The 12102-nt window shown below is 32.3% G+C and overlaps 2 protein-coding genes and 1 non-coding gene across 3 annotated transcripts; 2 read left to right on the plus strand and 1 right to left on the minus strand.

The window, feature by feature from the left end:
• The first annotated feature begins 6072 nt into the window (after positions 1-6072).
• On the plus strand, positions 6073-8773 carry LOC127252174 (serine/threonine-protein kinase RIPK). The gene is made up of 5 exons (XM_051276243.1): positions 6073-6650; positions 6765-6900; positions 7328-7464; positions 7562-7685; positions 7779-8773. Exons 1-5 carry the CDS (start codon positions 6270-6272, stop codon positions 8366-8368), a joined length of 1368 nt encoding a protein of 455 aa, XP_051132200.1. The 5' UTR covers positions 6073-6269; the 3' UTR covers positions 8369-8773.
• Positions 8774-9074: 301 nt separating this feature from the next.
• On the minus strand, positions 9075-9156 carry TRNAS-GCU (transfer RNA serine (anticodon GCU)). Its single transcript has one exon. It is a non-coding gene; the product is annotated as a tRNA-Ser (tRNA).
• Positions 9157-11154: 1998 nt separating this feature from the next.
• LOC127251547 (protein LURP-one-related 6-like) lies at positions 11155-12010 on the plus strand. The gene is made up of 3 exons (XM_051275278.1): positions 11155-11409; positions 11482-11751; positions 11855-12010. Exons 1-3 carry the CDS (start codon positions 11155-11157, stop codon positions 12008-12010), a joined length of 681 nt encoding a protein of 226 aa, XP_051131235.1.
• The last annotated feature ends 92 nt before the right edge of the window (positions 12011-12102 follow it).

The following is a 12102-nucleotide window of genomic DNA, read 5'->3' on the forward strand; positions in this document are numbered from 1 at the left end:
TCCATAAATAATCATATCACTATAAAATTGTCCTTACTTTTTCATTAATATTACACAATTACCACTACTTTTTACACTAATACACTCACAAGGACGAAAAAAAGTCTTTTATCCGTACTTTTTATCCACTACAAATATAATATTAATATTTCTTAAATCACGTGCCAAACACAACCCAAACTATAATTTTGGGACTGAGGAAGTATATTTTTTCCTCAAATAAAAATAGGCATACATACATACATATGTATTTATATTAATTATATATACAGAAAGTGAAAATAATTAATATATAATTGATCTATATATATATATATATATATATGAGGTGGTGTAGATTTTAATTTGTAAACTGATTTGGTTTGGTGTAGAGTATGTGGTCAGTGGTAGTTCAACTGACTTGGTATTATTTTCTAAAATTATACCATCAGCATAATAGCTTTATTGAATTATTTATTTTCTAAATTCAAATAATAATTTGAGAATTGGCTGAAATTTTAGACATACAAATGGTCGTTTCAGACAGCATACACGACTTTGGGTTTCTTATTTAATTATTAATAAATTGAAGGAAAATTAATAAAAAGAAGGCTATATATGTATCTGTTATAATGCAACTTGCCAACGTGGAACGAGTCCGATTAATAAAACCAGTTGGAATATTAAATATATATATATATATTAAATTAAATTAAATACGATGAAATAATAAGAAGGTTTATACTTGTCTTTAACCATTATCGTCACTCAATAAATATGTATATATATATATATATACTTGAATAGTGATGACATTAGGGTTTGTTAGGCTGGGTTTTCTCACATTTTTTTTTTCTATTGATTTACAATTTTTTTTTCCTCTTTTACAAATATAAACTCATATATATATTTTTTTCATTTATGACATTACTTTCTTTTATCTCAACTCAAATTATTATTTATTATTTATGTTTGTCATACTAAAAAATATTTATATATTTTATATTATAATAAAAATAATCTGTAGATTTTAAATAAAATATAAATATAATATTATATATTGTAACTAATTTATATATAAAAGTATAAAACATAAAAATATCAAAAATATCTTACATACTATCACTAGCCAATAATATATTATTATTTTTTACTTTATTACAAAACACAAAGGTCATTTGTATTGGGATAGAAGAAGAATAAAAAATATTTAAAATATCAAACCAAACTTTTATTTATTACATCAAATCATTAGTATAATCTAAAATTTTTATTATTCTAAAACACACAAAAAAAAAAAACAAAAAAAAAAAACACAACCAACCAAACTCTAAGAGATTGTGATTTCAACGAAATTAAATTGAAATCAAACTTTTTGTTATACAGTTTTCAATAAAAATATATTATTTTCTATTTCAAATGAATTACTTCAAAATTCTATATAACCAAAAATTTAAATCAGCACATAATTTGAAATTAATTTCAAAACACAACCAATTAAACAAAGCCTAAATTAAATGTGTAATTGATAAAGTTTGTTTATTTGGAGTAACATTTGTGGAAAGATTATTTATTTGTCAATTAATTACAGCAGAAATCAGCCAAAATTTAAAAGTCATTCGTCGTACTAATAATTATCTATTCCCAGGCATGCAGTAACGTTCTTCGTTTCAAACCAGTTATTATTAAATACTGGTTTATATTGGCTTGAAAAAACTAATATTAAAATGAATAAGAAAAATATTTGAGTGTCTAAAAAATGAAAGAATTTTATATATAGCCATAAAAATAGGCATTAATATTTTATAAGTATTTATCTTCATATTAGACACTAGATGAATAATCTTATAAGCTAATTTAAAGTAATTATACACATTAATAATATTGTAGTTTTTCATTAAAATTTTATATTGTAAAAGATAATTTGATGGAGTCAACAAATATTATTTAAATTTATTAAAGTCAATGTACCCATACTCTTATAGTCATGTACCAAAAAAATAAAACTAAGAGCTAGTTGGTATTGAGTGCACTCTCACTATTCACTAATAATTAAATATGGCTATTATAAATTTAGAATAATATTTTTAGATCGTACTAGTTTATTAAATGATAGTTGGGTTTGTTAAATTTTATTTTTCTTTTTTAAATGTCACTGTTGGGGAAGTGATTTATCGAACAAAATACATTCAAACACTTTAAAGGGTCAACTCCTTAAGCGTGGGTGGTTCACAGTTATAACAATGTTTTAACAACAAAAGACAATGCAGAACATAAAAAAATAATGAGACAAGGTGTTTGTTAACCCGGTTCGATTATCAACCAATCTACATCCGAGGATACTAATCCAGGAGATATTCCACTAATCAGTGCTGATTAAGAATAAAAACAACCACAACTTCTTCAATCCAAAAAGCTATCATGGTTAACCTAGGAAAATATCTCCACAGGTTCACGTTGTCACAAACGCGTACTAACAACGACCATACAACCAGCTCAGAGTTTGATCATCCTCTCCGGTTGGAACTCCATTATCTCCGATCTCCGTTGACCTCTCCGGTGGGTTTCAGTATTAAACAATAGTTTAAAACATGAAAAAAATGGGGAGAAGAGTGAGAGCACACATAATAATTTCTCTCTCTAAACTTTTGGCTTTCAAACCTCACTCACCACCAAACTTTTTCTCATTTGATTGTATATTCTATGCATCCTTGGAAAGAATACACTTCATATTAATTTCATTTGCTATAGAAAAAAATGAATTGTTCTCCAATGATTTTGGACAAGTCTGACCATCCCCTAAATACTAAGTTTGACTATTGCAGGCATTTAAAGGATTGGACACAATGGATAATGCCAAACACACATATTCAAACTGCAGCAGGGTTGCAGATACAACCTTCCTACATCCTACGAATGCTAAAAAAAGAAAGGTGGCTCGAGCTTGAAGAAAGCGTGATGGACCATATGCCAAAATAAACCTACGGAGTGTTTATTCACAGTCACAATATTATATTTTGATGAGTTGATTAACTAATGGCTTGCTAGAAACTTCTTGACCCCAAAATCAATAGCACAGATCCAAAGCCACATGTGAATTCAAATTTTAATCTCAATAGGAATGTATAATATTTATTTGACTCAGATCCAATCTATTTATACATTATAGGTTTAATTATTTAGATATTAAATCACATTATAAAAATAAATTTTCAAATCTAATTTGAATGGTTATAACTATAATTTTTATTATTATTATTATTTTTTTATCATACAATAAATATATTTATCGAACAAATGGTCACAAGTAGACAATGAAACAGTTACTTGTCCGAATAGTATCCCATTTCTTGCATAAAAATTGAGACTTGGAATTTATGACAGCAGTTTGGTTAAACTCCACTAAAGTGAGAAGGTAACGCTGGTAGTTGTACTTTTATTTTAATGTCAATCCTAATTTTTTTGACCCTACTTTCATACAATTTAAAAATTATTTTTAATTTACAGTTTTTAGAAATTTATGTTGAATACATATTCTATTTTACAAAACATTACAACAAATGTTCAACTTTTTTTATTTCTTTTAATTAAACTGATTAATTGGATATAGTTACTATTATTAGAAGGTTCTAACTTCTAAGGTATATGTATTGTCGCGAGAGTGACGGTCATTATAAGTTGCACAAACTTTTTGGACAAGTGGGATGAAGTTGTTTGTTCAACAAGTAATCTTAACGTTAATTAATTATATTGAAATCATGGCCACACCCATATATATTGCCTATATTTTTAATTAAAATCCTAACTCTATTTTTTTTTTTAATTACATTTTTGCTTTACACATATTTTTATAATAATTTATTTAATAAATATGTGATATTCAATTATTATTTTCATTTAATGCACATTATATATATATATATATCTTTTCATTCCAAACAATACATTAGCGCTCATTTTTATAAATATTTTTAAAAAATTTAACATTATTCATCAATTTTTATTTTAAAAAATAAACCCAAAAAATATAATTTTACAAAATAATACTCCTTCCGTCCAGCTAGAAAGTATACACATTTCTATTTTGGAACGTCCAATTACAAAGTAAACATTTCACTAAATACCTCACTTTTTCCACAAATACCTTTATTTTACATCACATCATTACTTTTATACAAAAAAGCAAGGGCAAAAATGTCATTACACTACTTTTAACTACCCTGTAATTAAAATACTATTATTTTTTAAATATCGCGTCAAAAGTAAATGTATACTTTATCCGTGGACGGAGGGAGTATTTGAAATACTCAATTTTTTTACTATTTTTAAAATCTTCGAAAATTTTAAAATTTCAAAAATATTTGTGTAAACAAAATCTATATATTTTTATTGTTGAGAATCATTCTCTATATTTATGATATACTATTTTTTTTCAATAAAATATATTTTACAAAAATTAAAATATGATGTCGAATATATACCATTATGTCAAAAAACAAAAATAAAAAATTGAACCATCCCTGGTTTAGAAGCAAATAATGATTGCGTATCCATACAATGTGTAATGTCGATAATGCCCATTTGACTTGGATTGTTGAGCCTCGAATTGTCCCCACCTGCCACTACCCTTTTTGTCCACAAAAAATGTACACGGCTCATGGGTCATGCAGAACAGCAATCGTATCAGAATAATTTATTAGTTAATTAAAAATAAGTAGGAAAGAAGAATACGATGCCCCACCAACTGGAGACAATTTAAATATATATATGTATCTATCTATCTATCTAATATTGGTAATAAAAAAATGGAGTTACAAGCATACGAATGACATGAATGAAGTAATATTACTTTTATTTTATTTTTACATTACTATGGGAATTAATGGTTTCAAATTCAAATTCAGTTCTACCTAACCAACATCTTTTATTCACATATATATATATATATATATTAAAGAAAATAAAACACTTTCAAGAAATCAATGCATGCATCCATCTGTCAAAGTTAGGAAGGATTTATGTAACTATATGTAAGATTAACTGAGTTAAATTTTTTAAATAATATATATATATATATTATAATTAAGAACTTAACACATCAGTAGATGTATAAAAAAAAACAGATTATAACAAACAAATATTCCAGTATAATATAAATTTGCTCCTATTAACAAATTGATTTAATTTCTGGCATGAAATAAATGATACAAAATATATAATATTCATTATTCCCAGGATTTGCAATGTGAATGAAACTTCTAGAACAAGTTCACAGCATTGCAAGAAAACCTACCACCCTTGGGACGACGTCGTTCCGAGCATTTTGTTAAATCATTTGACCTTCGCAACCTTATCGTGACCAAATCATTAGCGTGTCTGGACGAAAAGTATATATGTTTATACATGTATATTCAATAATGTGTTATTTTGAAAAAACCCTCTTCCATTTTTCTTAGACATTTCCCCAATACTTGCCCATTTCCTCCACACAATTAAGAAGTGATGGATTGACAATAATATTTTTCAAAAAAATAGAAATAGAAATAAAAATAAAATAAAATATTTTTGTTATTATTTTGTCAGTTTTCTTAGTCTTGCTGGGCAATTTGTGTTGAAAGATCAAAGCCATCCCGCGTAAGGAAATACCAGAGATGGGTAGAAATGGCCCCCGATTAAATTACATAAATTAGAATATAATGCGATAAAGTTTAATTATTGAACTCAGTATTATATTGTAATTGCCCATTTTATTTTTATTTTTTAATTATTTTTTGTTTGTACGAAAAAGTCCAAACATAGTCTGAAAGAAAACCGGCTGGCGCCAACGCCGGTAACGGTAAACAGCGCGTGTGGAAGCGCCAGCTCAGCAGGGGCAGACACGTCAGTCTACATTTGCAGGGTATTTCCGTAAAATTATCAGGAAAATTTAGTCAAATGGAATGAGTTATGTTTGGAAGGAAGACAAATCAATTAGTATTATTATATTATTATAATTATTTTGTGTTGCTTGATGCGTGCATCCAAATTTTATTTTTTAAAATAAAATAAATAGATCTTATATAAAGGAGTTGCAGACCTCAATCTCCCATGCCTTGGTAGAGAGAGAGAGAGAGAGAGAGAACTCAGACTCGGAGAAGAGCAGTTGAGCATTTGAAAATTGGCTCATTAGTCTTCTCCGCATAAACCCTAGAACGCCACTCTGCATTTTCCTCCTCGATCAAATCTCCGAAGGTATCGAGCATTGATCAAATCGGCTAACTGATTGTTGAATTCGCGGAATCGATTGGAAAATGGCGGTGAAGAAGAAGATGAAGTGGCAGGACTATTTCCCGAGCTGCTTCAAGCCGGAGAGCCCTCGGCGCCCCGACCGGAAGAAGCGGATTATGAATCAGTCATCATTTCAGAGGATTTCGTTGTCGGATTTGAGCGGCTCGACGCTATCGGAGGATCTCTCCATTTCGCTTGCAGGTTCGAATCTGCACGTCTTCACTCTTCAGGAACTGAAGGTGATTACGCAGAACTTCTCGTCCAGTAATTTCCTCGGCGAGGGCGGGTTCGGGCCAGTGCACAAGGGCTTTATCGACGATAAGCTCAGGCCCGGTTTGAAGGCCCAGCCCGTGGCGGTGAAGCTCCTGGACTTGGACGGCACGCAGGGCCACAGAGAATGGCTGGTGTGTATATCGATGAATCAATCTTCATTCCTATAGTTAATTTTTATCGATTTAGCACTATATATTGCAATATATGTGACTCTTGTCTTGTTCATATAATTAATATATCTGCAGACAGAAGTGATTTTTCTTGGCCAATTGAGACATCCAAATTTGGTGAAGCTGATCGGCTACTGTCACGAGGAAGAACACAGGCTTCTGGTCTATGAATACATGCCCAGAGGCAGCCTGGAAAATCAACTCTTCAGAAGTAAGTGTTATTTTATTCATTAATCACTTTCATTCAATTTCAACTTGTGGTAATCTTAAACAGTTGTCTGGTGATTTCCCAATTAAAATATGGAATGATAAGGGACCAAATACGATTTCGTGTCTACATATTATGTATATGGTATGTTCTTGGCTGTAACCAAGAAGGGCCACCTGCTTTCGCTGCAACTTGTTAACTTTTTATATTCAACCATCGCCAGTATTTAGAAAAGGTCAAATTACATGATTGTTTTTGTTTCTTTCTGGTCGGAAGTTGACCTTATGTGATCATGCCTGTGTGCTCTGTAATACTATAGTTTTGAATATTGGTAAACTCATTCTGACTTACCATATTCGATACATAAATTTCATTGGATGTCTTGATGAACCTTGCATTGGTCTAAACAAGTTTGGGTTCTTGTAAACAGGATTCTCTGTTTCACTTCCATGGTCGACAAGGATGAAAATTGCTCTTGGAGCTGCCAAAGGGCTAGCCTTTCTCCATGGCGCCCAAAAGCCCGTCATATACCGTGATTTCAAGGCATCAAACATATTGCTCGACTCGGTAATAACTAAACTTCCTCCATCCTCCCATTCCTCTTTTTCATATATGGATCTTGTGCTCTGTAGAGGTCTAATGTTGGAGCTCTTGTTGCCTTCAGGATTTCACTGCCAAACTGTCTGACTTCGGACTCGCTAAAGACGGTCCAGAAGGCGACGATACACACGTGTCGACACGTGTAATGGGCACACATGGATATGCTGCACCCGAATACATTATGACAGGTAAAACTCATTCACAGAGTACTTTGATTATACTCTTGTGATGATACTTCACTTCTTGCTTACAAATTGATCATATCAAATGCTATTGTGCAGGTCATTTGACAGCCGCAAGTGACGTATACGGGTTCGGAGTTCTCCTCCTGGAGCTTCTAACCGGGCGAAAAGCAGTGGACAAAACCCGCCCACACAGGGAACAAAACCTTGTGGATTGGGCGAGGCCGATGCTGAAGAATCCACGCAAGCTGAGCCGGGTGATGGATCCGCGACTGGAGGGACAATACTCGGAGATAGGGGCTCATAAGGCGGCTGAATTGGCGTATCAGTGCCTGAGCCACCGGCCTAAGCCGAGGCCGACAATGAGTGAAGTGATTAGTGTTTTGGGGCCATTGAAAGATCTTGATGACATTCAGACAGGCACATTTGTGTTTGCAGTCTCGACAGACAGCGATTCGATGAGAGATGTTTCGAGGGAGTCGGATAGGCAGTCGAAGAAGGAGAATAGTAATAATAGTGTGCAGTACCACCACCATAGACACAAACTCCACGAAGGACACAAGCACAAGACGACGATGACGACGACGACGGCAGCGAAGTCACCGAAATCGCCCCTTGCTTTCACAGAAGCAGCTATGGAGCAGAAAGGGTTGAGTTCTCCAGCCCACCATGGATTGAAGAGGGCCTGAGAAGAAGACCTCTGTCAAGTGTAAATCCAGATTGATTGATGATGTATATAACATAACTCATCAACCAGAAAGAACTTTGTGGTTGGTTGCATAGAGAAAGGTTGTAGAATCCTTTGTGATCGTCATCCATGCTTGATATTTTCTTTCTTTCTTTCTTTTGATAATTTTGATGTGTGTATTTTTCATTTTTCAATTTTCAACTGTAATTGGAAGTTATGGAGTCAAATGATTTTGATTATTCAATTTGGGGGGGGACTTTGTGATGAGATGGAGCAACAACCTTGAATGGGTGAACAAGAAACATATATCGATTTAATTAAATAAAGCATCAAATAAATGGTGACGAAGTAGATGGTAGTGAAGTATTGGGTATTGGGAAGCATGTATTGTAATGTAATGAATCATCAAAGTGATGGTCTGGTCATTTCTTGATTCTTGGTTGTTGGATGACAGTGCACCAATCAATCCCTTTTGTCTTTTCCTAGTTTTGGATTTGTTTGTTTTGACTTTTGATGTGTCCCAATCACTCGACCAGCCACAAAATTTCAATGGGAATGAGGAATTGGGTCTGGGTGGGATTTGTAATTGTCAAGAATTTGAAACTGGGGCCGTAGAATTTCAGAATAATAATAATCAATGGAAGAGACAGCTTCTGGTCATGTTGCTGTGTCTACTAAATAAACAAAATTTAAATGAATAAAGAGATCGTCGCCTGAGAGATTCGAACTCTCGCGGGGAAACCCCATGTACTTAGCAGGCACACGCCTTAACCACTCGGCCAAAGCGACTCCATTTGTCATTGCATAGTATACATATTATATATTGATTAAAATAAGTGGTTTTTGCACAGAATACAAACATAAATATAAACCAAACACACCCACAAAAATTAGAATTAAGATTATTTTTTGATATAAAATTAGTAATATTTGTCTTAATAAAAGGTAAGCATATGTTTGTTTCGTAATTATAGAAATATATCTCCATAGTGGTATGGAGTGACCAGATTTTTCCTCTAGCTTAGCTTTCAGACTAGATTCAATCAGAGGTTTACTATAAAGTATTCGTTAAAAAAAAAAAAATTGTATATCTATATATAAATATATATATTTTTATTCGTATTAAACTAAAATTCAAAATCAAATATCAAATATATTAATTCTCGGAAAAGAAGTGGTAACTAATTGCATAGCTAGGTGCGATTTACACAGTATTAAAAGTAATGTATTAATATTATTATCTGGGCCCAAAAGAATCGAGATCCAATAAAGAAAACGGGTTTATTAAAGGCCCATTACCATATTTGAACTAAAAAACAATAAATGAAATAGTAGGATAATTTTGCCACAAATAGCACATGCACAAATTAAATTGATAATAAATTCAGACATACACCTGGCCAAACAAACATGACGTGGCTCTTAGTGGTTGTTGTTTCTGTTGTTACGGTCGATAACGATTGTCAATTAAATATCTTCATTAATTACCTAATTCTTACAATATATGTTTCTCCAATTTAAGTCACACTCTTCTATAAAATATATCTTAAATTATTCCTTACTTGTGCATGCATGCATGCTCTTTTATGATTTATAAAATTGTACACTATAATAATGATGTATAAATTTGCTTAATATTTTTTAAAATATAAAAAATAAAATTAAGACAGACATTCATGCACATAAATTGGATTAACAGCAACATGTCCTAACCACTCAAAATTTAATCTGATGTAATAATCTGCCAAATGATGACATTGCTAATTGTATCATTTAAAACGCATTCTTAAATACTTTTTGAATTTTCTTTTATTTCTTATTTTTGGATAAATTATCATGTGCTGTAATTAATTAAGAGCATGTGTAGGAATTCTTTTGCTTCCACCCATGAAAGTCTGAGTTCAAATATTCCTTTAAAAAAAAAAAAAGCTAATTATTAGGCAGCCAATAAATTAATTGTTAAAACACACGTACCCCTTTTGGAAACTCTTTCATGATTAATTTAATTTAATTTAATTTAATTTACGAGTGAGAAGGAAAAGATAAAATGTAATTATTTATTTAATTTCAGGCGACCTCGAGGATTAATGTATTAATATAGATAATAAAACAAAAGGGTTTTGATTTAAAAGTGATTACTAATCTTGATTACATATATATATTGCAATAATTTCCATGTGAATGTGTTGTTGGGAATTATTTTTCAGACGGACACGTCTTTAATTAATTTATATGCTTATGCATGCCTGTTTTTATTTGATGGGTTGTAATAATATTATAATTTATAATATATATTTGTGTGTGTGTGTGTATGTGTATAGCTATTGTAAAAGTTTGGCTTGTGACATAGAGTAACTACTAAAATTGAGAGGATAATTTAGAGGGGTGAGAATTTAGTTTGGAAGAAATGTCTTGTTTTGCCAATTATGGTTTGATACACGAAATCCTCCATGATGATTAATTATATGTTAAGGAAAGATTCTGGATCGCTTGCAGTAATACATTTAATTTGACTGGATTAACAAAAAAAAAATAAAAATTAAATAATAATAAGAATATTCTTGATCGAGTGATATATATGAGAGATATTTGTCAAAAGGACTGCACCCAACCTTTTGAAATCTGCGGCGCCAACAAATTAATTGCATCCATCATCTGCATTAATTAGTTCTTGTCTCTCTATAAATTGGAGGGATCGATCACAACAACCCTAAATTCAAGAAGAAGAAGAAGAAGAAGAAGAAGAAAAGGTTAATTAGTAGAAATACAAAGAATTAGATTATTGTGATGGCAGCCGCCGGAAAATCGACGATGATTAGCCCAATAGTGAGCAAGCTCTACTGCGCCCCTTCCGACGTCGTTTTGATGATCAGGCGGCGGCCCAAGGTGGTCAACGGCGGCGGTTTAGTGGCGTCGGATTGCAGCGCCGACGACGACGGCGGCCCGGCTTTCCGCGTCGACTGCGGCGGCGGCGTGGGGAGGAAAGAGGAAATGGTTCTCAGGGATGGCGATGGGAACGCTCTCCTCCTCATCAGGCGAAACGTAAGTATACATACATATATATATATTATTAATTAATTAATTAAAATAATTAACGGTGTTTATGGTTTGCAGGGATCAATGGTGGAGGCAGTGAGCATGAGGAGGCAATGGAGGGGGATGAGCATGGGGATGAAGAGCAATATTAATTATAAGAAAAAGAACAACGAATTAGTACAGAAGCTGGTGTTCACTCTGAAACAGCCTCGCCATTCATGTTTATGCTTTGGTATGAGGTCGAAAAGAATCTCCATTGATTGCCATGGAAGGAGCTTCCAAGTTCTCGGCGACTTCCCCGGCAGATGCTGCACCATTGTTGACTCCCGGGGAGACGTCCTTGCACAGGTATTCACAATTATTATATAATTATAATTAATTAATTAATTAATTAATTAATTACAGAATACATATATATATATATTGATTGGTGTATCTATAAATATTGCAGATTGGGATGAGGAAGGAGATGAAGACGAAGCAGCAGGTGGTGCAAGGTGGACGAGACGTTTATGGCGTAGAAATTAAGGCGGGAATGGATCAAGCCTTCGTCTGTGGAATCATTGCTGTTCTTGATTGCATCTACGATGGCTCCTCCAGATCGTAGATCGATCATCCATACATAAATCAATTAATTAATCAAAATTCATCCATCAATTTCTTCATCTCGTGATTCATATTCATTCATTCTTTGATTGA

The sequence above is a fragment of the Andrographis paniculata genome, unplaced genomic scaffold (assembly GCF_009805555.1).
Source record: "Andrographis paniculata isolate CXL003 unplaced genomic scaffold, ASM980555v1 Contig45END, whole genome shotgun sequence".
Classification (NCBI taxonomy): Eukaryota; Viridiplantae; Streptophyta; class Magnoliopsida; order Lamiales; family Acanthaceae; genus Andrographis; species Andrographis paniculata.

Bases quoted from the DNA above. Each gene is read 5' to 3' on its own strand.
- LOC127252174 (XM_051276243.1), top strand. From the start codon at position 6,270: ATGGCGGTGAAGAAGAAGATGAAGTGGCAGGACTATTTCCCGAGCTGC. The intron at 7,465-7,561 runs GTAATAACTAAA...TGTTGCCTTCAG, and splicing joins CAAACATATTGCTCGACTCG to GATTTCACTGCCAAACTGTC. The intron at 7,686-7,778 runs GTAAAACTCATT...GCTATTGTGCAG, and splicing joins ACCCGAATACATTATGACAG to GTCATTTGACAGCCGCAAGT.
- LOC127251547 (XM_051275278.1), top strand. From the start codon at position 11,155: ATGGCAGCCGCCGGAAAATCGACGATGATTAGCCCAATAGTGAGCAAG. The intron at 11,410-11,481 runs GTAAGTATACAT...TATGGTTTGCAG, and splicing joins TCCTCCTCATCAGGCGAAAC to GGATCAATGGTGGAGGCAGT. The intron at 11,752-11,854 runs GTATTCACAATT...TAAATATTGCAG, and splicing joins GGGGAGACGTCCTTGCACAG to ATTGGGATGAGGAAGGAGAT.